Source organism: Etheostoma spectabile, chromosome 22 (genome assembly GCF_008692095.1).
Source record: "Etheostoma spectabile isolate EspeVRDwgs_2016 chromosome 22, UIUC_Espe_1.0, whole genome shotgun sequence".
NCBI lineage: Eukaryota > Metazoa > Chordata > Actinopteri > Perciformes > Percidae > Etheostoma > Etheostoma spectabile.
In genome coordinates, this window is record NC_045754.1 from 6,845,437 (window position 1) to 6,872,681 (window position 27,245).

The 27,245-nt window shown below is 39.2% G+C and overlaps 1 protein-coding gene across 2 annotated transcripts in view; it reads right to left on the minus strand.

The window, feature by feature from the left end:
* The window catches only part of cnksr2a (connector enhancer of kinase suppressor of Ras 2a), a 59,197-nt gene that overhangs the window by 14,868 nt on the left and 17,084 nt on the right, over window positions 1-27,245 (minus strand). For both annotated transcript variants that reach the window (XR_004327418.1, XM_032503435.1), the window contains exons 3-15: window positions 25,614-25,816; window positions 17,861-17,948; window positions 17,430-17,471; window positions 14,480-14,599; window positions 12,716-12,775; window positions 11,913-11,981; window positions 10,121-10,267; window positions 8,523-8,635; window positions 8,265-8,419; window positions 7,946-8,035; window positions 6,553-6,767; window positions 3,815-3,866; window positions 723-898 (exon numbers count right to left, since the gene is read on the minus strand). Coding sequence is in view for 1 of the 2 variants with exons in the window: in XM_032503435.1 (XP_032359326.1) it covers window positions 723-898; window positions 3,815-3,866; window positions 6,553-6,767; window positions 7,946-8,035; window positions 8,265-8,419; window positions 8,523-8,635; window positions 10,121-10,267; window positions 11,913-11,981; window positions 12,716-12,775; window positions 14,480-14,599; window positions 17,430-17,471; window positions 17,861-17,948; window positions 25,614-25,816 (1,530 nt within the window). In the remaining variant the exon portion in view is untranslated. The remainder of the gene's footprint in view (window positions 1-722; window positions 899-3,814; window positions 3,867-6,552; window positions 6,768-7,945; window positions 8,036-8,264; window positions 8,420-8,522; window positions 8,636-10,120; window positions 10,268-11,912; window positions 11,982-12,715; window positions 12,776-14,479; window positions 14,600-17,429; window positions 17,472-17,860; window positions 17,949-25,613; window positions 25,817-27,245) is intronic.

Here is a 27,245-nt window from a genome sequence, read left to right on the forward strand (position 1 = left end):
GTACTGAAAAGAAGGGGACATTTTGACCTAAAGTCCCTATTTTGAAGAAACCACTCACACATCCAAAATTCTTCTGTGCAGGTGCATTGGAAGATAAACTTGAAAGCAAAGGAACAAATCCTGCACTCTGCTATTGCTATAGTGTTACCGTTTATTTACAAAAAACTAACGGCTCCGGACATTTATAAAAGAGTACTCTTGATGAATGTCCAGAGGGCCCGAAACGTTTGACCCAAACTCACTAAAAGGTCAGGGGACAGCTATATTTATGAGGATTCATCCTCTGGGATCTGTGGATTTTGGTAACAGATTTCATGACAATTCAATTAATAGGGATCCTAGACCCCTATATCTAGGCCTAGACCATAGCATTGCAAAGGACTTTGAAACATTTTTCAAACATTTAAAAAACTTGAGATAACTTATACTTTACACAAATCTAAGATAAATTCAGGCTGGAATCTCTGTAATATTCTAGCGTTAAGCTCCACTTCAGGGTAACTTGACAGTGTTAACTCCCGTTGTCTTTTTCACAAAACCACCATAACTATCACAAAATCTTCCTCCTTAGGTGCACATTATGACAAATTTCATCATTGGCTCTTTGTCCCAGATAGTGTTTTAAACACAATGAAATATGTTACACTTTTTGGGATGCTGAAACTATTTTCAGTGACAATAAAGATTCCGATAAGAGGCTGAAAAAGGCGTATAAAATGTACCTCCTCATTGATGTACCAGTACAGGCAGTTGTCCTTCAGAACAAACCAGTATTTCTTCCATTTCTGTGAAAAGTAACCCTTTGCATCTCTCTTTCTCCACAGCCAGCCCTCGCAGTCTCCTCTGCCCAGCGCCTTGCAGGAAACACGCCTCCGACTCAGGGAGGCCAAACTTCGTCCTGGAACATCACAGAGGAAACGTGACAGACGTTATAAAATCAGAACACTCGAAGGAAGCATGAGTTGAACGCACGGAACATTGTCATTCAAAAGGTGCTTGCAAGTGCACACTCACAAAATGCCACATCCTAATGTTGCAATAAATCTTGGCAGCAGTCCATTCTCCTGATTTGACAGAACGCTGCTGCACTGCGGTAAGGTAAGAGGTGTTTAAAGAAAATTGACTTTTCCTTCTGGCACAAAAGCCCTGTAACACTTTTTTTCACAACTGGCTTCTCATTAGAGATTACCGGGGAAAATTGGCTCCCAGTCGAGGGCCGCCGAGAAACTTTTATTGTGCTGTATCAAAAGTCTTATGACTTTAAAGGGGATGCAATTCAATGTTCCATTTATTTCTGCAGCAATGGAAAGTGCAGCGTAGAGTAAAGGAAACAACTCTATACTCTCTACATAAAGAAGCTAAAAGTGCTGAAGTCTAGAGAGAATCTGCGGATCATTCACAAGTTATATTCTCTGATGAAAACATTACATCCTGAGAATGTACAGAAGTGCTTTTTTACTTTCTCTTCATTCTCTGTGCAACAGCAGCTCCAAACTAATGCCCGATGATAACATCACCAATTTAATTTCTGCTTTTAGGAGAGAAAATGGCGATTGCCTCATCCATGGGCCAAAAGGAGTAACTAATATTTCATTACTTGTTTGAGAAGGGCACTACTAAAACGATCCATAAAACATCGTCATCACATTCAGTTTCAAACTTTGGTTTAATTGCTGTAAACAAATAAAGCTGTCGCCTGAAAAAAGTGCAGATGGAGCTAAAGCTTTCGGAGCTTCACACGACGGCAGAAAATCCCTTCCAGCATGTTGATCCTTGTTAGTGTGGTGAAAGAAAGAAAGAAAAAAATCTTTGGTCAAAGAGGCTAAGACACTGATGCCAGGGAGTTGGAGAAAAAGACAAATAGGAAGTAAAATCATCCCAAGAAGAAGAAGCAAAAAAGCATTGAAGCGATTTGACATTTGGATAAACACTTGCTCTCATTAAAATGAGAGAAAAAAATAGCAATCTTCTAAAACATGGGCCTTTTTGTTTAAAAAAAACAAAACAAAACGTCTCCGTATACAGTACATATGTTTAAACATACTGCATATTACAGTTGTAAAATGTCACCAATATAGTAGTTTTCAACTTTACAGTAACACAAAGCAATGCTAAATGAGCGGATTTTCATCCGTACGGTGGAGAGCCAACAGAAGGAGACAGGACGGAGGAAAGCTGCTTCGCCTGCAGTCCTGTCTGGACTCGTGAAAATCGGAGTAATTAGCATGATGTGTTAAAATGCAAATACAGCGGCCTCTGCACCAAAATGTGTTTTTTCCCCCAACACTGAAATTATTCTGTTGCAGAGACTTAATAAGTAAGAAGTTAATCAGTCCAGAAGTAAAAAAAAAAAAAAAAAAGGCCAACTCGGGGATACAGAGCGCTGTGCGTCAGTTGGAAAGTTTAGTTTTATTTCGGATCTCGCCAGAGTCATTAAACACAGCGTTGTGATTGATTGACATCTTTTCACCTGTGCATAAACCTTAACAATTACAAAAACAAAACGTGCTAAAGGCACTAATATGACAGAAACACTGATGTGCAGAAATGATCAGTCAATTAAACAATTAGTCATTATACAGAAAATAAATAAGCAACAATTTTGACATGTAACTACATATTTACAGCTTATTAATCAAAAATTTTAGCAAATTGCAGCATTCAAATGGGAAGATTCACTTTGTTCCTCTGTTTTATGTTTGTGGCAGTTGGTTGATCATCAAGCTTTGGCAAATTGTCAGGGCCATTTGTCACTTTGGTAGGCCTTTTGATAGATTAAAAATGACTAATGAGCGACAAAAATAAAAGATAATAGTCATTAGTTGCAGGCCCGATCCAGAAAATACATCTCTAACTAAATGATCACATACAAAATGCAAGTAATGAGTAATTATTCACTCTAATATCAGCCCTATGTACCATGTTATTGACTGATACTGTGAATAAAAGGTTGTATAATAGTACTATGTGTAATGAAAGAATCCTGATGGTCAAAGAAAAATATAAAAAAAATATTTTATAGGTCACTAGTTTTCTAAATAAAAAAGAAGCAATATTATGTACCTGTGATTTCATAGGGATGTAACTGTGATTTCATAGGGATATTCCTGGAAGGAACTATGTATTTTGGTACTTATATGAGGGAATATAATATGAGGGAAAATGCCGAAGCTGTGTATCTCTAAATGTTAATGTTTAATAAGTTGCTACCATGAGTCTTTTAGTAAATGCACAGCCGGTGCAGCTGCATGCAAAAATATTCCAGATGTTTAAAATGGACTTTTCATTGAAGTAGGAGACTTATTGCGTTCTGCATTGATGAAATGAGCAATATTTGCATATTAATAGATTCTAGACTAACCGTATCTGGCTCAAATTAATATGCAAAGCAGAATATTGTAATGTTTTAAAATCATGTGTGGATGGGAAATGTGTCTACGGGCAGGAACACAATGAAGAATTAAGTTTCCAATAATAAAAGAATAATGACTGGGTATCTATTTGGGTTAATATGGAGCCTGTTAGTTCTGCCTATGAACACAAAACAACCAATTCAAAGTCTCAGAATTATGCCTATAATTTGTCCCGAAAAACATGTTTTTTTCCTTGAAACTTTCTGGCAAATTACAGACCCATAAAATGAAGTGCAACTAAGATAATTGGTTCAACTGAAGCAGCAGCTGCTCTCGCATTTTTTGTACAATGTCCATTAGGCTGGTGTAGCTGAGAGAGTGACTGAGTAGCAAGTGTTGGAATGTGACAGCATCTCGCAAAAAAATTCAAAGGAAACCAAACAGGTGGCGTCTCTGCTTACCTTTATTCTTCTTCCTGTTTTTTGACTGCAGAGAGGAGGACTGTTGGTATGTCTGAGAGCGGGTTGGAAAGGAGAGAAGAAGAGAGAGGGTGAGATGAGGACAGAGCAAGCTGTCAGGATGAATCAGTGGCCTTTGTTTTGCCGCAAAGAATCATGGGATATAAAAGATGACAGAGGAGAGGAGGCAGAAGACACTTGAATACAAAGGGAAACACTCTTCCCCTCATTATCTCTTTCGCACACAGACGTGCACTTATGCCGGGGTGGAAAAGTCAACCTCATGGAGGACTTTGGTGACTGTCACACCTCTAAACATAGAACAAAGGGACAGGAAGGGAGGGGTGGCACCACAGGACATCCAGGTGATGGAGGAAAAGATAAAGCGAGCCAACAGATTAAAACAGAAAATTTCAGTAAGCAAAACATGAGGACAAACATCTAAAAGAGGGTTTTTTAAGATCTGTATGGGCTACAACTTGAGCCTCATTTATTTGTTTACATTTTGAAAACTGGCACCACTAATGCCATACATAATGCATTGAAAGTAATTAGCCTCAGCAGTTCCTGTTTGCAGTGCATCCATGCATGTACAGTGCCACTGGATTACTTTGATACTGAAGAAAACTTAAAAATGGGATGTGTCTCAGGCAAGTTCTGGAGTCTTTTTTTCTATGATTTCTAAGAAGTGTTATGGACATTTCTTTGTGACGGACATTGGAGATAACGTAAATGCCGTTTGAGATGGGACCTCTCTCGACAGGTCATATGGGACACCAGATCATCTCTGATGTCACGATATTACACGCCAGAGCCTGGAGTTTGGCTATTCGCAGTCCCACGCTCTGCCAAGACAGATGACACGGGCCCGCCCACACCCACTGATACGCCATCTGCCATCGCAGCACCCGTGCACACTGTAAACACACATGCACGTGGAAAGACATTTAATTTCCAAAGAGATGCTGTCAAAATGGAAAAGGTCCCTGTCAGCCAAACGGACTGTCTGGACCTGAGAGCTCAGACGGACAGGCAGGGAGGACAGATGTCATAGAAGTTACAGGGGGGTAATAAACAAGTCAGCATTCGCACGGATTACACTTCACTACTTTTTCAGCACGGCTAAAAGCTCAAATGTTGTCGCTCCAATGAGTCCTGGTTGCATCAAAACAAACCAGAGAGGAGGCTGAGTGTTACCTCATTTAACTAGGGTTTCTTAACCTTGTTAGATCCACATTTTGCAGCTATAGAATGCAATCTACCTGCAACTAAAGATAGAATGAGGTGTATTTTTCACCTTTCAAATGCGCGTAGTAAATGTTTTATCAAGTTTTGGCAACATGTTTGATGCTTGATGATTGTTGTGTGATGTGTTGTTCAAAGGAATAGTTTCATGTTGGGAAATGCACTTATGTGCTCTCTTGCCGAGACTTAGAAGAGAAGATCAATGCCACTCTTACGTATGTACATTAAATATGTAACTGCAGCTAGTTAGCTTAGTGCAAAGACTGGTAAAAAGGGGCAACAGCTAGCTCTGTCCAGGGGTAACAAAATCCGCCTACAGGCACCTCTAAAGTAACCTGACGAGCCAGATGGTTTGTTACCAGAGATGGGAACCCAAGTCTGAGACTCTGACTCGAGTCACACTGAAGTCGCACAAACAGCTGACTTGACTTGGACTTGAGCTTTGAGACATGTCAACAACCTGTTTTCATGCAATTATTGTTTTTTAAATGTAATGTATTTCTATTTTCTTTTATTGGCGCTTATCCCCAACGTATATAACTGAGCTGCATGTCCCCGGCCTTTTGCCATAATGTGCAACGTAAATGCATGTGCTATGCATTATGTGTGCACACTCACATAACAAAAAAATGCATCAACAACGGCAACACCAAGTCCTCCCAGAGTTGTGCCTTTTGCCATTAGTTTTAACCTCTCCTCCTCTGAGTCAGATCTCCGTCGCACTGGACTCAGTTTCACTGAGCCTACTAACACTTAGAAAATAAATGGCATCATAACTTTGAGTTCCAACTGCTTGCTGTGTGTAATTTGGACTGACACTGAGATGCATGTTGTTCTGTAACTGGTGTGGCGCTGACACTATTCTCTTGATTTCCACATTGACGTTAGACATCTTTTTGAGTGAAAGAGATGTTACGTTTAGCTTACATCATCAAAGGTAACAAGCTAACTTGACCCCAAGTTGACCCCATAAAATCCTACTGATTTTAAAACTGTACTGTATGGATGATTGCTACAGGACATGCTTTGAATTCATAAGATTTAACAGTACAGTGTTAGGGATAGATCAGATGGCGAGACTTGAGACTTGACTTGGACTCGTTGCAAAAGACTTGAGACCCTACTTCGACTTCCAAAAAATGACTTGTGAACATCTCTGTTTGTTACTTAGAACCCTCTAAGAAGCCGCCATTGGAAACTGTTTGGAAAAGGGCAGGGCCACGCCGTGGGCTGCTTACCGGACACTGATTGATCCGGTTGCTGCTGTTTGGACACAAACACTAGTATTTTTAGCCTAACAGGTGGATTTTCCCGTGATGTGTGATCCGGCGATTATCGCACAATCTTGTGATATCGTAAGAATTCATCTGCCGTGCAAGGATACCTCTAAAGCTCTTTAATAAATATGCTACATTTCTTGATCCATACACAACGTTCTTGGCCTAGCTGATGTAAATAAAACATTTTTTGGGGAAAAGACTAAACGAGTGACTTACGTGATAAATGGAGGCCGGGTCTCTCGGTGGAGAATTTCTTTGATTCGTCTGGAGGACGTAGTGGGAGGGGCTTTGGCTGTGGTGGCTCCGCCTTTTGGCACGTTTTGCCGTGTCATTGGTTCGTTTTCCCGGGCGAGCAGTGTGGGAGGAGTAGTCATCAGAGCCGGCCCTCTCGTCCACGCCGGACAGTCCCACATAACGCATCAGTGACGCTTCTGTGAAATCATCCAATCAAATACATACATACTGCATCAAGGGTGAGTTAAAACCTTTACCTGTTTCTTAAAGTGATGGTTCAGAGTAATTTCACCCTAGGGTCCTTTCCACCACGACCTGGAGCCAAACAGCCCCCCAGAGGCTTTTTCACCTGAGTCAAACATTGGGCGATTGGCGTTATCAGCTGGTTAGTTATTGGAACCATGTGTGTATCTCGTAAATTACCCCACTAATAATGCCCAAATTGATAACAAACTTCCATAGTAGTACGAATAGGTGTACCCATAAAACGATAGATTGGGAAGTTTGCTCTCAGCTGCCAGCTCTACCAGCGGTAAGACAAGTGCTTAGGGACGTCTACAAGTTACAACACTGAAACCAGTGTAAAAATATAGTATTGTACCAAGTTTTCACAAAATGAAAACAGTAATTATTGAGATATGTTTGATGGACTGATGGATCCCCAGCATGTGTTGTCATGTCAGGGACAACAATTGTGATGTGACAGAACGTGTCCGAGCATGTGCGAGTAAATCTGCATGACTTGAGTGTTTATTACATTTTTTCTGGTTCACTGTTTTTAAGTCTGTTTTTTTTTTTGTCCACCAACTTCCTCCTCATCGCTTCCCCGGGTGGAGGAAACTCAGGTTTCACCAGCTCTCTCTCCTCACAGTTCCCACCCTGTCCTCCCCTGGTTGCTAGGCAGCGGCCAGAGGAAAGTGAGACACTGAGAAGAGCTGCTGTCGGCATCGCCATGGCAACTGCGTGAGTGATTCAGGTGGAGGTCAGGGAGAATAGTCTTTTTTTTCCTGTTTCTGCCTCCTCTCATACCTCATTTTCTCCCTCCTCCTCCCATCTCTCTCTTTTATTCTTTCTCCCTTCATGCCTGCCTTTCATTTTCACTGCCTTTGTACTAACTGTCTACCTTTCCTTCTCATCCCCTCTTATTTCATTTCTCTTTGATGCTAATCACAGGGAGAATTAGAGGAAAGAGATGGAGACGCATTGATCCCCCCCCCAACACACACACACACACACACACACACACACACACACACACACACACACAGATCTCTTCGTAATACAGAGAGACGGGAACATTTAACTGAATCTAACAGGCTCTTCGGGAGGTACACACACACACACACACATATGCACTCCACACGCCAGCACTCACCTCTGCGGCTTTCTCTGTTAAGCTTGGCTGGGTCTTCATAGTCGCCCACCCAGTTACACTCCCCAGGCATGGAGATGGGCCTCAGCCTTCCTACAAGTACACACAATTACAAAACCTAATATTCTCCCTAGAGTTTTTGTATTCTGATGTGTAGGATTCTTGCAAAGGTTTGATTACTTTTATCCCCGTTGTTACGAGCTTTCTAAAACTTTTTATTGACCGCCTGGCAGGTGGATTCCCAGCCTCATGATTGTTTTTTGAAGTGGTTCAACACAGCCTAATGAGATTGAAGTCTCTTTCTCTCATCACAAGAGCGTACCATATGTAGGCGTGGTGCAGTACACGGGCTCCTCCTCTTCTCGCCGGCGAGACTCTTGATCCAGGAAGGAGTTTGGTGACTCAGAGCGCTTAGCAACGCTGACGCCAACGTGGTTACGAGATGCCTCATCTCCAGGCAAGGCTCCTGTCTCATCTCTATGACAACAGCAGAGGCAGATTGTACAATTGTACATCAAAGTCAAAGCATCTCTTCGCTGTCACCTTTTTTTTCCTTTCTGAGAAAAAAACCCCACTGTACCTGGGCATGTATGGTTCAGCAGGGGGAGGGGGGATGTAAAGGTCCTGGATGGCGGAGCTCTTGGTGGGTGTGCCTGAGGGTGTGGCCGAACTGCTGCCTGGGCTTCTGGTTGGCTGCAGAAAGACAATTCAACTTTTTTGTTTGTTTTTCTTCTTCTTTTTTTCTTGCTCTTTAATGAGTGGAATGAATGGATTAGTTAATGGGGCAAGGCGTGGGATGGCTCATTTGTTCAAAGGTAAAAATCTTATTTTTATGATCACTATTAGTTATAATAACCGTTATAGCCAATATGGGTGTTTTCATTTTGTGGTCAAGTTGTATCTGGACAGTTGCCTCCAGACCATGGATGGGGCAACAGCATGTTTATGTGGTCCATTAATAAGGTGGTGGCTCCTGTTAATATATTTAAACTGTTTGTATGCAAGATAAAGATAACAATGCAATACACAAGTCATTTGCTTCAGGTAAGTCTCACGTGAATAAACTCTAGCCATTAATTTACCATAGTGGCAGTCGGCTACCTCTACTACTAAACCTTTGGAGTGTTTGCTGCAAATTATGTACAGTAATTACATTGCTAGGGTTGTGGTGACATCATTAAAAAGAAAGGCTAAAAAGTTACTTAAAAGTTAACAAATCAACTTCCTGCTTCAATTGTATTCAGTGCTTGCTGTTCCATGCATCGTACGTTCACCTTTGGTTTAAACTCATAATAAAGTGGTTTAGATCTCATGTTTCTTGCCCAGTCAGACTGCTGTTATTTAATAATAATAATTATAATAATAATAATAATAATGATATATTTTATTTATAACGCACTTTTCATTCCAAAGAATCTCAAAGTGCTACACAGGAGAATATTGTCAATTTGGTGAGAACAACCCAGTCCAGTCAACCCACGTTCATATACTACAAATTTGCAACAGCAAGATGTAAGATACATATCAACATACCAAAACATGTATAACTGTTTAATGATTATTACTGCAAAGTCGTAAAAATATCTGAAAAATGTTGATTCACAACGTGTTTCATTTGTTTTCCCTAAATCATCTGCTGCATTAACGTGTTTGTTGTGATGTGAAGGCAAAGACAGGTTGTGTTTACAGTGAGTGTTTTTTGTTGTCAGGATCTTGGAATGGCGCGTCCTTATGAAAGTCTGTCTGTTACAAATAAGTGACAGAAAAACATATTTACAGACAGGTTTCCAAAGTGTATTGAAATCAAAATAAGCAGTATGGACCTAATTCTTAGAAGACAGGGTTAACAAAAAGTTGTAATAAGCAAAACATGATCTTTGGTCACACATAACAAAACTGTGATGGAGGGCAGGGAAAAACAATTTTCCTCCTGATTGTGTAGATAAGCAGTGTTAATCAGGGAGATTTATTTAATATTTGGGGGTGCACTGGGAATGCGGTTGGAAACTGCCGTCAAATTCCCCTTCACATTAATTCCAGTGTGTTTCAGCTGGCAAACAACACCACGCTGAGCCACAGAATCCTGACCTAATTACAGTCTATGGCTGCAGTTGTACAGGGAGTGGGAATGCTCTGGGGAGTTATGTGGGCCAGTGCAGCGCTTTAATAAAGTCCCACCTGCAGAGCTAGGGGTTTCCAGCGCATGTTCTTCAGCAAAGCTGGGGCCGAGCTGAGCGTGCTCTGTGGACGCTTCTTCAGAGTCAGGGACACGACGCCTTTATCTGCCCTCAGCGAGCCGACCAGGTTACGTAACTGCCAGCCCACCTGTGGATGGGAGAGAGTCGAAGCATCCAGTTATCATCATCTGGATAATAACACAATCGCAGCATTATATTTATATTCAGCCTGTAGTTTGAATTCTTTCCACGTCGTGATTGGATCTCACTTGTTGAGCCTTCTGTGCAAGGCAAGTGGGTGTGGAGGTGGTAAGTCTATCTATAGAGCTTTATGTGATGTAACCTGCCCTCAATTTGAAAACAAATGCATCTTATCATATATCTCTCTGCGTTTTTTGCCACAGAACCATGCCAACACCAAAAAAAACTGTCCACGAAAATAAAAATGGCTACCCTAAAGGTCACCAGAACTTTGTTTTCATGTTGTTCATGGCTCTCACTTTGACCTTTTAGTCATTGGTGCTTTGTGACCAGCGATACGTTTTCAATTAAGGCAACCACACTAGCTTAATTGCATTTACTGGATTGACCTGAGATCTGATCATAAGGCAGGAGAAGGTGCAGAGAAGGTTGGAGGATTTGATTACAGTCATTGTGATGCATGCTGCGTGCATTTTCACCTTGTAAAAGTAAGGGTACAATCTGCAGTATAGCTGTAAACAGACGGGTCGCCCTACCACAAAAATTCAAGACACATAATTGCAGCTGGCTTTAAATTCTCTTTTGATTGACAGGTTAGATAATACAAGGCCTAGATCAGAGATTTTGAACAGGGGGCTGGGACCCTCAGAGTTACTGCAGGGGCACCCCAAGTTATTGTTTAAAAAGTTAATACATCTGAAACTATACATGAGTCGAACAAATTATTAGCAAAGATAAATTGGCCTATTCGTAATTAGTTTTTAAATTTACACAACACTGATGACAGGCATATTGGTCTGTAGGTAAGGTAGCCACTAAGGTAGCCATCCACAAATACAGTTACTGTAAGCTTAAAGCTTGATTTATGGTTCTGCGGAGGCTCCACGTAGAGCTTCTGCCATAGCCTACGTAAGTGGCCTGTTGTTTATACTTGTGCGCTGTTGTGTGCGTCGAGCCGTACAATAGAGCTTTTGCAACACACAGAGGCTTTAGGCCACCCTACATGTTGTTGTAGGCCCAGTTTAATATGCAAATCAATTTCAATATGTAGTGGAGGGTCCCTGCTCTGTTTCTCTTTCAGATAAGGGGTCCTTGGCCTATCGACTAAATCCCACTGTTAAAAGCTACTGTTTACATTCATCTATTCTGATGGTGTGAAACTTGCAATACCATTTTTTTCAGCAGAAACAAGCTGTGAACACAACACCATCATATTATCCTTTTTCCCCTCAAGTTGATACAGTATGTCGAACTTGTTAGCCACCTAATGAATATAAGTCCAATATTTATTCTCTTTTAGCTCCACCAACTCCTAAGGGAAATATCTGGCTCTTTAGCTGATAGATATTCCACTATGTTCACCAGATAGTCCAAGTCTTTGTCTGCTGAGCAGTTTTCAGGGCTTTGTTTAGCTGAAAACGGCAAAAAAAATGTCACCAAAGTATGAGAGCATTGAGAGTTAACCAGCACAGTGAAGTTGCAGGCCAGAAAAACTGAAACAATGAGCTGAAAAACGCTAAAAGGCTGAATGGAACTTTAGATTCATCATTATGACATACAGTATGCATAGATATTCACAATAAGAAACCCACCACAGTCTGATGATTGACTTGAATGACTTCATCTCCGGCATGGATCTTCTTACAGCGGTCAGCTGGAGACTACAGAAGACAGACAGAAGAGAAACAGACGACTATGAATTGATCCCAGTTCATTGATCGCTGCATACCAGTGCAAGCAGGCAAGAGCTGTACTTCAACACGGTGAAATATAACAGAAGGTATGCCTTACAGACTAATCCCTGTGGAATCATGTGCACTGTTATGGATTAAAATTTTGTTGTTATTCTGAGTAAGAATTGGCTTTCTATACACTTCAACAACACAGGCATCGGGGAAATCCAGCTCACTGGTGTCTGAGGGGAAATAGTTTGATTATGTCACAGATAAAACTAACTGCTTGGCAGTAATATGTGAATTGGGGATGGGCAATATGGAGAAAATCAGATATCACGATATTCTTGACCAAATACATCGATATTGATATGGCAACGTTGACAATTGACAATTTCACAAAACATTTTTCACATTGACATTTTAAATAAATAATCATCAATAATGTGCATAAAACCGTTTCAAGTGAAATTATGCCGAATAAATGACTATGTTTACATGCATGCACAAAAATAGTGTAATGTTAAAAAAAATTCTTTAACTGTAATTTCTGAGAAAATGTAGTTAGTATGTGCTTATTCTTATCAACATGATTGTATATCACAATATCTCAAAATATGATTTCATCACGATATGATTCTATTGAAAGACAATAAATTATCATATTGATTTATTGCCTAGCCCTAAAGTGAATGTGTGAAAATAGGATTGTAGCCTCTTACCCCTTCAGTAGTTCCTGTGATCACATGGAGGCCGTCGTAGGTTGACTTGATGTACATTCCCTGATGGACAAAGGGAAGAAAGGGGCTTTTGTTTAGCTCAGTAGGTAACATACTTCACTTAAAATTCTGACTAGGGATGGGGTTTGATGGCATTTATTCAAATTCAAATCCAGTATCAAATCCACTTAGCAAATCTGAGTCCTCTCAAATCCCTGAATCTTATTAGCGTTCCCTTTCAAGTAACTGAAGGCTAAAGTAGCTACAAGTCAAATGTTGTCACCTTTTGTTGACCGAGAAGCCAGATGCACTTCAAGTTTTAGTGGCAGGCTAATTATTGTTAGCCTTCCCTTTCAAGTAACTGAAGGCTAAAGTAGCTAGAACTCGAATGAGTCTTGTCACCTTTGGTTTGCCGAGAAGCCAGATACACTTCAAGTTTTAGCGGCAGGCTAATTAATGTTCCCCCGGTTTCATTTCCATTTCAACCTGAAAATGAGATGAGCAGCAGGATATATTGGAACTATCAATTAACTGTATCTGATCCATTCATTTAACAGTTGTCTGAATTTCATGAAATACTTCAGTTACTAATTACTCAGTTACAAATGTTCATATAAGTTAAGATGACTTTGGCTGCCACAGTTAAAAAAGAAGACGCTGCTACCTGGATGTTTCCCAGTGCTTTTTGCTAATAAAATGAGTGAGGAGACATAAAAGGTTTAATATGAGATTTGTTAGCAGCAGAGCCTAACCAATCTACATATTTCGCCGACCGGGAACTAGATCCAATTTGGAACTGGATAACTGACACTGAACACGCTATAATTCAGACCAAACCCATACCATTTTTTTTCATTAACTATATATTACAAATAAAAATCTCTTGTTAGTTTTATGGTTTGTTTGTTGACTCTATACTAAAGGTGCCCTTTCCACATGTATTTCATTACTTTGTGGTTGTGTCTAAAGTTCTACCATGGACTCTGTAACATCTTTTGGGAAAAAATGCCTTGGTTATCTTGTTTCAAGCCATTCTAGCGTGTTATGGAAAGCCCGCAGGAAGACTCAGCTCAATATAGTAAAAACGGTTTTGTGTGGCAGGGCACCGTTAACAAATGGATACGTTGTCCACCCTGTTTTTTGTTCATTTAGTATTTAACCACTTGGAGATGAGATTTTGTCATAACAGCATTATGTTTGGATATGAATTAAACAGATTTTTTTTTGTTTCCTATATTCCAGAGCCACGTACACAAGGTTTGACCTGCGTATTACTGTTGGAAAAGGGAGAGTCATCTTATTATCTAGCTAATGTGGTTTTTCTTTCGCTGCTAATAATGTAATCACATTTTCATCATGTCTGCCGAAAAAGACTGGGAGAGTAGGAAAGGGTTGCTGTATTGAACCCCTACGAAAAATACATTTCTAAAGTTGTAGGTTATCTTTCATACATTAAGTACACAAAATCATGCCATTTTAAACATAGAGGGATTGACAAATGAACCTGAAATACATGCACACAAACAATAGGGAGGATGATAGTTTATAAGATACTTTGCCAGACCTTCCTCCAAAGCTTGCTGAAGCTTGACTTATGGTCTAGCTACTCCACACAGCATTCAGGGATGGGAGGAAAACGTGCTCTGGCTCAAACCAAAAGCTGTTGGGACCTCACAAGTATACTGGACTCCCAGTTTTTGGACCCCATGAACATAGTTAAACAAGACCACACACACACACACACACACACACACACAGAGTCCTTACCAGGCCTTCTGAGGATTTGATGTTGGTAAGGTGAACCAGCTCGAGGTGGGCTGACTGAGAAACCAGCGGGTCGGATGACACACACACGATGTGCTCACACACCTCCGACAGAGTCTTGCACTGGAGAGAAGATGAAGAAAATGAGAGACAACAAGAAATAATACAAGGAGCTTTTGGAAAACAGGTTCCGCAGCGATGCTTTATTAAGAACACAGAGTTGGAAACAAAAGAATTACATGAACAACCTTGTGTTTGCCAAAATTAGACCACATGGACTACAGCTTTTGTTTCTTTGTTAGAGGATTTCTCTTTGACTTTTCCTATCTAAGTACAATGAATCAGAATTGCTCGATGGTGTTTTAAGCCCCCAACATCTCCTTCCAGGCAGCACTGCAACCGTTAACCTTTACCCTAACCATAACCATAACCATAACCATAACCATTGCCTAATCCTAGTGCCTTCCATGCAGCGCTGCCTTGAAGGAGACATTGGGGACTTAAAAAACACAGATCAATCTCAGAATTACAGGCTGCCGCTATTAACACAGCTATAGTTTATCACTAGTGCTTCCTTCAAAGGGTCAGATCACCTTAATTACAAAAAGCCTAAAGTTGTATTTAGCTATCCAGATAGTTTTGGTTTTACTTGTCCAGTGTTTTCAGATATCTGTCTCTAAAATGTCTGCACCCACACCAATAGGATGCAGTTGAATTTAATGTGTGGAGCCCACAGCACTGAAATTCAAACAAGCCGAAAGTAGAATCCACACAACATGCAGTCGACAGTTTCAGGCACCATTTCCCTGGTAGAAAGCATTGACTATAAAAAAACAAACAGCTGACAGCGTATTTTCAGCAGTGGCTCCCAAACTTTTTAAAGAAACGACATTCACAAAAGATAATGGCAGTGAACTCAATACTTTTCATGACATTTTGCTGAATGTATTTTACCTAACCTTAACCTGGACAGCCTTCCTAGAAACAGAGCACTCTGGCTTCTGCCATTTCCAGGGGAATTAGAGTCAAAGATCTTTTTCACAGCAGACATTTTGACTTGCCGTAGCAGCGGAAGAAAAGCTACAACTAAAGCATTAAGTATGAGCTCTATTCCAACAAGTACTGCAATGCAGTCATTAGTGATTGCATTAGTAACACCTGTGTTTGGCGACTCAAAATGACTGCTGTGAACAGGGGCAATTCTAGGATCAGAGCTTTAGGGGTGCCTGGCACCCTTTTAACGTTATTCTTTAAAACGTTGCTCTACTGGGCTAATTGTGCCTTTTAATTTGATCATTTTGGACCACCATGGTAACGGAAACACTGAATTATGTAACTAGAAAGACACTGACAACTAGGCTATTACTACAAAGGTGAGGTTGTGTTACAAATGAAAATGGATATGTATTTATGGAAAAGCTGGTATTTCCAGAATGCAGTATCAACAATAATTGAGGATTAGAGATGTGTGTGATTTTGACTAATGGCTGTCAAGCACTATTTTCTGAAAATGGCTCTGAAATTTTCTCTGAATGATCTAGGAGTCTAGATTCTGTGTCACAATGTTGTGATGTTCCCAGAGCAGCACTCCTTAACTCATGATAGACACACATTTTTTTTTTTTATATCAATAATTATTTTTTCAGGGGTGCCGGGATCAAGTTTAGGGATGCTTCAGCACTCCTAAAAAAAAGGGATAAAATCGTCCCTGGCTGTGAAAATAGGCAATTAAACTTGAGCTGCTCCCCAGTTTAGGACTTTTTTTTTGTCTGGAAGGAGATGTTGCTGTGGAATTATTCAAATGTCATTTTGCTTTATTGTATTGGTATGAAAGCTAAAATCTCACAGATTGTTGACGTTAAAGCATCCTGGACAAACCAAACCCAATCTATCGGCACATTTAAAGCTAGAGGTAAGTGATAAAATACGTTAGTGTTATTTGAATGAATCAACCATTTAAAGGAATTAACATTTGGGAAATGTGCTAACTCGCTATCTTGCCAACAGTTCAACGAGAAGATCGATACCAATGTCATGCCTGTCCCTTATGCCTCAATTATAATGTTTAAACCATAATTGTGTAAAACAACCAACTACACATTTTTTGTGAAAGTATTTGACAGGGACAATGTGAACTAAAGCAAGTGTCAACAAACTGTTGGCAAAGACACTGAAAAGACTACACTAATACATTCATTTCAGCGAATTTAAATGTACACTAAAACGTCAATTAACAATGGAAGCTAATTTAGGCTAACTTATTTTAATTATGTGACTACAATACTAGCTGTGTGTTAATATTCCCAAGTAGGAGTAACTGGATTTGGCTTTTCTTCCCCTTCTGCCAATATCGTGTGAATGCAGCACTTAGTATGGAGCTTGAACCAGGAAGTGGTTGGCCTAGCTTAGCATAAGGACTTAAAACAGCTAACATAGCACTTTCCAAAGTTCAAATATATGACCATGAGCAGCTATAAAGCTTACAAACTAACACATATTTTGTTTTCTTTAATAAGTACACAAATTCAAAATTAAAAACAGTTTTTGTTTTCTAGGTGCGTCCTCACTGATTGACTAGGAAGTTTTGGTTGGCGAAGAGACGCCAGGACGTTACAGGGCCTTGCTGTTATCGGCATGTTTTTTTGTTTTTGTTTTTACTTTGGACAGAGCCAGGTTTGTTGTTTCCCTGATCCTGTCTTCATGCTAAGACAAGCTAATCACTTCTTGGCTGTAGCTTGATATTGAACGGTATGAGATTGTGTTTGATCTCTTTAATAAAATTCAAGATGTACTGTACCTTTGAGATTTACTAAAATACTCAATCCAGCTGGAGCTTCTGTGTTTGTGGAGTATTGTATGAGTGAGGGATTGTGAGACTTTAAAGATAAAAACTGGACACTATCCATCAACACGAAACAAATAAGCAACAGCTGGCTGACGAAGCAGGACTTACCACATGAAGGATTTTGTTCTCCGTCTCAAACACCGTACAGTCCTGGAGGAAAAGCAGAATTTAATGTAGCGCGAGCAGAACATCCTGTCTTGCTCAAAAACACAAACACACCATCTAACCGCTCTGAATACTGTCTGGGCCTCACGTTACTGAACCCTACACTTGCACACGCTATACCCTCTCAGATACAAAAAAAACACGCCCATGCAAACAGACACATTTATCTTTTATTTACACACACATCAGTCACAGAGAAGACAGACTGTAAGGACGTAAATAGCAAAGAATTGAGTCTTGCTCGAGGATGCAGAGGCTGAGGGTGCTGCATCACACCCACACACACCGTTCTTAGGGTGATATGACAACCATGGCAGAATAAAAGCTATCAGCCTTCAAAACACACACACACACACACAAACAGTTACACACACCTGCTGTACAATGGTGGTGAGCTCCAGGCAGAGCTGAATGACATTATTTCGGGTTACTGAGTAGTCTGCAACTGTAGCAAAGGGAGACCTGGAAGGAACAGATAACACAGCAAAATGTCTTATAATGTTTTGCTGCATTCAATGTACAGAGATGGGACAGGAGCATTGCAAGAGAGACAGACACTGTGCCCATACATACACAGGCACACAAATCTATCTATCTAGGAAGTGTTTTACGAATCGTACATGAGTGAAACATCATGTGCGTTATGAATCGGGGAAGTCGCATTCTTAGGATAACAAACTAAAACGTGGAGTAAAGTGACAGAAGCAACGTTATGTTTGTGTCATTTCACTTTAAATGTCCGTCTGTTTACATTTGTAATGTCAAGATACCATATTATTGCGATTTTAAACAAATTGCAATAGTCTGCAATATATTGCAATTTATTACCTTTTTTCCAACTTCAAAAGATTGTTGCCTGTTATTGTTGATCTCACTTCAATTTAATTGCTGCAAATTGGGATTTTCAAGCAGACAAACTGACCAACACACATATAAAAATAGATTGATACTTGGCGTCAGTGTATCAATCAATTTAGTTTGTTGTCATGGAAAAAAAATTTCCCCACTCCTACCAGTTATACTCTTGTGGAGTGTTTGTGTTGCTCGTTTGTGTCCGACTAACCGTTGTCATGGTCACAGGTTATCATTTAGCATTGATTGTTTCATAAACGTCAAGTAGGCAGCTCTTATCTAAAGTATTTTGGTCACGTTTCAATCTATTTGTTTAACCCTTGTGTTGTCTTCCCATCAACATTGAAAATCAACACTTATGTTTTGTCCCTTTCTTCAAGACTTTTGACGCTTTTTTTCAATGTGTCACTTTTTTTGACATTTACAACACGATGTAACACTAACTTATTAACTTCAGTTTTACAGTTATTTTATAGGAAATTGTTTGAGTTAGAAAAGCAGAAATTAGGAATTATTTAGACTAAAATTAAGGAATCTGTCAACTTTACTCAATACTATTTCAAAACCACTTTAATTTGTTTTCAAATGCTATAAAATTGAATAAGACACCCCAAAAATTAAGGAAAGTAGAGATTTGTACTTGCCGAAGAGCATTGTGTGGAATCAATCATGTTATTTTGGATGGTTAAAAAGAACATTGATATAGGAAATCGGGTCAATTGACCTGAGGACAACATGAGGGTTAAATCAATCAACTGAAACCAATGCTGATCCTCTTGTGTTGTTGGCAAGCAAGGCACTCAGGATTTGTCATGACTTTAACTAAAGGTGGTCATTAAAGACCCAACACCTACTAATTTTACCAGTACTACCAGTACTGTACTGTGACTTAAATGTTCAGATGACAATAATGTTAAATAATAATGAAAAAAGCAGCAAATCCTCAAATTTAAGAAGCTGGAAGAGAGAGTCGTGTGTCACTTTTGTGTAAAAAATGTCAGTGACGGATTTTCTGTGGATCAACTAATCAATAATATCAATCAACTAGGCCTAATTGTTTTGTAATAGAAAAGAATATAAACACCTCTCAAATCAAATGTAAATGTAAATGTAAATGTAAATGTGCTGTATTTATATAGCGCTTTTCCAGTCTTAACAACTGCTCAAAGCGCTTTTACATCTACAGGAAACATTCACCATTCACACACATTCATACACTGTGGCCGGGGTCATTCAAGTCATGAATGCAACATGTACCTAACTTTAAAGCTATAGTGTGTCGTTTCTGCCGCACCCATGAAGAACTCTAAGTAATGACAACAAAACCGTTGGCGCGTCCACATGTTACAAGCCTTCCGTGATCACGTACCCCACCCCCATTTGCTAGTAAGCAGGGAGGACACTGAGGATTTAAAAACTCTTCAAAAGAGTTAATCATCTTCACTTGATTTTCTGCACACAAAAGTCACCGGACGCCACCAAGCTTCTGAACACACTCTCCTGAGAAATACAGAGAGAGTTTTGTGGAGCTGATAATATTAATAAGTATCAACTCATTTGACAATGGCTTGAATGTAACGTACGTTCATTAATATCAAAATGTACGCACTAAAGCCAAGTCTAAGCTCAAGTCAAGACGATGGACTTCAGATGGATTTTTAGTGACGCTGCCAGTGAAACCATAACAGGAGGGGCTTCAACAACTAATGGGTGATGCTGTCAAAATTGACCTCCATGAGAAAGAATGGGCCTCTGCAACCTCCTTCATAAAACTGGGCTTGATGCCACACTTAAATGAAGAAAAGAGTTCACACTCAATCAAAATGCTCATCTACATGCTGAAAGCGTTGCAAACATGAACAAGCTCTGATATGCAACCCCATTAACTGTAACAGTTACTCTTAATGATTAATGAAATGTCCATTGTGGCCCTTTACTAATATGCAAAAAATGTGAAAAGTCAAGCTACCTTTACAAAATGTTAAGTCATTACAGTTTAATGCTGGTCTGTCAATAGCTCCAGCATTAAAAAGACTAAAGACTTTCAACTTCAAGAATAAGCTTACATGCTGAAAAATGGCTTCTTTACAGGGGAGATTCAACTCCCACAGAAGAAAAGGGGACACCGCATTTGGAGAGATGAATGAAGCTGCATTAGAGAACCAGGTAGGCCATTCTGTTCTGAGTGCACCAATTTACACACCTTATACTACTTTTATTTTGGAAACAACAGACCAAAAAGGCATAGTTTGGCTGTTGACTGAAATAAACAGTGTGAGGAAGGTTATTAGACCATTCGGGATTTATCACACATTGCCATTGGCACCATCAATTCCCAAAGTCTCCCACATCTTTGTATGCTTAGTCAGAGTTTCCACTGAAGTGTGCTAATTTTTTCCCAAGAGAAGAAGGTCTTTAAAGGCCGTTTTTTGTGCCAACACAATGTTTATAAATGAGGCGCGTATGGTTACATAAAAGGCTTTTCAGGTGTGAAAATGTTAATGACAAGGAACACTTTACGGCTAATGCAGTGCTTATGACGGCATACAGATATCAACACCAATGCATCAATATGACTGGAAGTCATTATCATTCAGGCTTCGTGACATACAGTACATGTTAACAACCAGTGGTAGAGGAAGTATTCAGATCAGAGCCATTGCTTAGCCTAAGTAAAAAATATGTATGCCACACTGTAAAAAATGTATTTATATGTACCTAAAGTATTACACTAAAAAGAGTGAGAAATTCTGTTACAACTACCCAGAGCCCAAAAGGACATCTTCACAATCGTTAATATATTATTCTTAAAATAATTAAAAACGGACAACAGAAAATTCTCACATTCAACCCTTGAAATGTTAGTGCATGAAAAATGATTAATCAAAATAGTCCCTGTCAATCGCCTAACCGATTAATCGTCAGCTGTACTTGTACGTATTGTCGGGTAGTTTTTAATGTACAACACAGCATCACATTTATAAGATCTTCATATATTTTGGGTTTAAATTATTTCAGATGAGCTAAGTAGTTGAGTAAAAAGTAGCTCTTTCGTCGCCACCACCGGTGTCTAGATTCCATCGGGGGGGATCAGATGGTCCTCTACCCCTATATACTGTAGATATATGAAATATTCGTATAGCAATGGAGTCTAATCGCCAAAGACTTTGTACATTTTACTGCGCTGTACAATAAACAGTACAAGTAGTATTTATCAACGTTGTATTTAGGTAAGTAGGCCTACAGTACTTGAGTAAATTCACTTCCACTACCGGTTGCACCAGAGTAATGAAATGAACAACAGAAACACTAATATACCCCAAAACACACACACACACACACACACACACACACACACACACACACACATACACACACACACACACAAAATTACTTTACTTCATTGTTCTAAAGACCCAGATTAAAATTTGCCTCAAGTGTGTGTGTGTGTGTGTGTGTGTGTGTGTGTGTGTGTGTGTGTGTGTGTGTGTGTGTGTGTGTATGTGTGATTTGGGTCATCAGTATTGAGGCTGTGTGCTATATTTACGCAGGACCTAAGGCAACACAGACTGTTTGCTAACTATCAGGCTCCAACCCTCAGAAAACCAGGGTTCAAAATTTACTTTTTCGTCCGCCAGCCAAATGGCTTGTGAATGTTCAAATTCTACTAGCCACTTAACAGATTACTGTGTTTTTTTTTTGGGCTGGTTAGCATTTGGCTAGTAAATGGCGCTAATTTTGAACCCTGCAAAAAGCATTCAGATGATGCAAATTGCGTGAGGTGAAAGGCAAGTAAGGAACAAAATAGACAGACATGATACACAGATTTTAATAATCAGTGTGACATACACTATCTGAGCATTTCATTATATCCAATGTCCATAGCGTATAAATGTCCATAAATGCGCTAGAAATCCTTAAAGGTTTCGTGTTTTGCTTATTTTCAGGTTCATAATTGTATTCAGAGGTTGTATCGGAATAGGTTTATATGTTTTAATTTTCCAAAAAGCACCATATGTTTCCTGTTTACATCTCCAAAAACACCATAGGAACGGTACTTCCAAAAACTAGAGCTTCATTATCTGTCAGATTTAAGACAAAAACACATAAATATGATTTTGTGGAACAACTGGTTGAATCTTTAACAACACTTTGTATTTCATGTGTTTTATGTATTCTGAAAATTAACTAGTACTAACTCTAGCTGTTAAATGAATTCAGTTGAATAGAAACTCAAGTAGGCTACTTAAAGGGATAGCTCTTATATTTTCAAGAATAGAAAACGGCTTCAGTTCCGGGTCGGAAAGGGCTGTCTGACAGCAAGGTAAAGCAGTGAAAATATTCTAAAAATAGCATACACTTTCATCACTATAGATTTTTTATTTAGGTGACTAAGTTAGGCTTAGCTGCTGCCCCCGTCCACAGCACTACATTGCTTAGATTCCGTGTCGGGACTTCTCCAAACTGAGGGAGTGCTCACCACCATCTACAGTATAATACGCTGGCTATGGATTCAACCTCACTTCCAAACATCCAAACTATCCCTTTAAGTACAATCCCCACTGGGTAGTCTTGATTTAAAAAATGTAAAGTCTTCTTTCACTGCATTGGTTAAAAACACATGAAAAAAAACAAAAACAATAAACTGTGCATATATACCCTATCAGCAAAACACATCACACATAAAATCTAGTTGCCTCTGACCATGTTGTTAATTCACATGTAGCCACTTTCACATGTGCATATAGAGAGGAAATGAAGAGTTCAAAGAAACAAGAAATTTCAGTCATTGTGCATTCCTGATAACATCACTTTTCTCCCTGCGAGATTTAAAGCATTTTGCAGTGTGTCGTTTGATGTCAGCACGGAGATGAAAATGGTGGTTGTCACCGAGAGACGGAGAAAAGTAGATATATAAGGACACATCAGGGTATCAGAGGCAGGGAAAAGGTGATCTTTGCTGTACCCATGCTGTTATTTATTACATGAAGAGGTTGCTTAAAGTGTCTTTTCAAGTCATTAGAGAGAACTACCTTATGCTACATACATTTGCGGCCTGAGCGCTGAACTGATGTCGGACTTTTCCATTATCCCTGAGAGGTCTAATAACTAACAATCAGGGGGAGATGAAAGTTCAGTTTGAACATGCCTTATGCTAATTTAATGCCGGTGTAAACCTTCTAGGAAAGAATCATCTGCGTATTAATACCAGACCAATTGTGGCCCAATATCCACGGAAATCATAACCTTTTTCCACATCATCAGGGTCTATTAGTGAATTCAACATATCCTCCACCATGCAGCTTAAATCCAGCTTGTTTTACTCGCTCATTTGCTATTCCTAGGCATAAGAAATCAATAACAGAAGATGAGATTTCATTGAAATGAAAGCCCTGGTGGATCATATGCATGTTACATTTACACAGCTGGAAAGGGCTCTTTTCTTTCTGTTTGGCATGTGCAATATGCATAAAACCTTAAAAAACCTTAAAAGAGAGAGCATGAAGCATCAGCTCCGTCTATCACTTTCTCCTTGTCGCTTTGCCATTTACAGTTGCATCACTGTGCGTGGGCGAACGCGTGTGCGCTTGCATAAGTGTGTGTCAGTGCGTGCAGATGGTGGGCGTGTGTCTGCAAAACGTGTGTGTTTTTTGTACAAAGCGCGTGGGTGTTTCGATGGGTCTGAGTGTGCTTGTGGCTCTCCTTTGTGTGTCTAGATGGCCTAAGGGCAGATGTGGGTGCACGGCATTTCAAGAAGCCGATGTCAAAGACCTATAGTTCTGTAACTGACGTGTGTGTCATGTGCAGGAGATTGTGTCGAGTCCTGAATAAATGACGTGTCAGAGTGCAGAAAAGAACAGAGGGAGGGGACAGAGAAACATGGCTGAAAAAAAACACTGACATTATTCCTTTGGGGAAAAAAACATATTTCTGTCAAACAGCCAACAGCTGCAGGAGAGTTTGTGTTGTACAGATGGAAAACAATAGAAAATGTTTGCATGCGCTACATTAAACTGGAGGGGAGCTTCATAACTCTAGTTTCCATATGAAGTATTAAATATATTAGTATTATTAAGTTGAATTTGAATGATAATTGCATGATCAATAACTGATTTAGACTATGCAATGTTAGAATGTGTTTGGTTCAACCAACTCAATTTACCTTAATAGAAGACTAAGAAAATGGGAAAATATTCACATTTAAGAACCTGGAACCAGTTAATTTAGCCTTTTTTGCGAAAGAAAAAGATGGTGACACTTTACTTGAAGGTATCTACATAAGCGTGACATGACACTTGACACATGAACCCTAACCATAATCATAACTTTTCAGGACAAAACCAAATAATACTTACTTAAAGAAGCGTTATGTCATAAAGGTTTCTGACTTGTTTATCATTTTTATGACACGTTCATCATGAAAGTGTCATGACTTGCATCATTGTGCACTGCTTGCTTGTAATTTTGAGTTTAATTGGAGCTTGTTTAGTTTCTATTTATATTCTTATTTTATTTCATATACTTGTACTTCTACTCATTACTTTTTACCTTTCTCTATTGATCTCTACTAATTGTTGCCTTTGTGCTGCTGCAACGCCTGGTTTCCCCTTTTGACGATAAATAATATGCTTATCTACAGTATATTAAATAGGCTTCTCTTAACATGTATCAAATGATAATAGTTGCGATCTACTAGGCTAATTGATTATTTGGCTAATTGTTTCAGCACTAATATCTATATGTGTCAATACAAAACACATTGTGATGAGTGAGAGGATCATAATTATTCTAAAGCTAAACTTAAAATGTAAAAATATGCGCCTACCTCGCTACCAAAATAAACTGTAACTGTCTAATTCTACCTTTAATCCAAAATCAGAGACATCAGGAATTTATGACATACTTTGGTGAGATGAACCACATGTTTCAACAAACTGGAGTTGCATCTACATAAAATGCAATATTAACACTAATAAAATGAATTCATCTCATTTCAGGGAGTTCCCCACTGTGAACTCAAAGTATTATCTAATCTAATTTCAAAGGCTGCTACACTGTTTGTTTGTATCTGGCTTCACCTGTTAATGAACTCAGTGAACCACTACAACTGAAAACACCTGTGTGGGCGAGCAGGGCCTTTTTCTTGGAGGACATATTGACGTGTCACAGCAGGAAAACCACATTGTTAATTTTTAAAACTTGGCAACCCGTCACATCTGTGTAGAGGAACAGAGTACATCTCTGAAACAGCGTCAGAGAGCCTGTGAACATTACCTGTCCAGCCAGGCCAGCAGGCTCTTGGCGGCGGTGATGAGGTCGACAACGGAGGTCAGCAGATCATTGGGGAGACGCCGCGACGACCTGCTCTCTGATTGGCTACTGCGGCGGCGGCCGGAAATGAAGTTCTGCAGGTTTTTGGCCGAGGCGCCGAGTTTGTGAGCCAGAGTCCTGACGCTCTCCGTCTCCAGACCAGAGTTCTACACACACACACACACATACACACACATACACACATACACACATACACACACACACACACACACAAACACACACACACACACACACCGACATAAACAAAGATTAGCTGAACCTCCAGACACTGAACCACCATGAATACTGATTAGGATCGGCTTTGTCAACATGTTTACAAGCATTTCTTCAGTAGTCTGGTGCATATTAATGACTTATATTGCACATTTGGTAGCGTGGTTATTCATGTTTCCATTAACTTGTATCCAGGGATTTTCTGAATTGTGTCAGATTATTTAGCAACATACTAAAAAAACTCACCAATGGAACACAGGAGGAAGACAATGCATTGAAATCACGTGTTTACATGTCACGTTTGGCTTATCTGAGTGTAATAACACTATACTGTTCTTAATTTGTTTAAAATAGTACTTAGGGAAGAACTATTTTCCATTTGTCAAGTTGCATTCTTACATTCAACACATGCTTGATTGACTTGTAGAAGCCATCATGACACATAAATTCAGAAATGTGGAAAATGAACCTCAGTAGCCAACTATTCTCTTCCAGTCTCTCTGGAGACTTGTCTTACCCTGTTATGCCAAGTGTTTGTCTCTTGATGTTGTCTTAGCTTAAATCACTGATCTGGAAGTGTATTTATTTTATTTTATTTTAATTTTCTGTTCTAATGCGCTATTTACAGCATTTTGGTCAGTGCGAGCTACGTTTAAGTTTGCTCTAAAAACAAACTTTACTTACTTACTACTAGACAATGTTATTATTACAGGTTGTCATTTGAAATTATAGGTTGTACTAAACAGTGATGGAAAGTAACTAAGTATTTTTAATCAAGTGCTCAAGTACAATTATGAGGTATTTCTTTAGTATTTCCATTTTCTGCTACTTCATACTTCCACTCCACTATATCTCAGAGGGAAATATTGCACTTAATTGATTGATACAAAATGTAGTAAACGAAAAAAGTATTTTATTATTATTATTATATGTTAAGATAAGACTTTATTGAACCTCGGGGGTACATGTACAAGCTACCGATCAGTATATAAAATAATTAAAATAGTTCCACCTTTACCAACTGAAACATCAAAGTGAGTACACAATAATGCATCAATTATTATAATACATGTTTACCATATATTCTGAAATGGGCCATTCTGTATGAAAAGTACTTTTACTTTTGGTACTTTAATGTCTGATGCTAATACGTTCATTTTACTACTAATACCTTTTAGGAAAAAGGTTTCCATTGCAGGACATTTACGCTGTGGTATTACTAATATAATGTAAGTGTATCTGGTGTATCTTTTAAAATACTTCTATTTCAAACCCCAACGCCTTACATGTCTTACAATGGAGTTTGAAGAAGCTTTATAACGCCATTTCAACTTTCTTTTCTTAGTTTCTTAGTTTGTAATT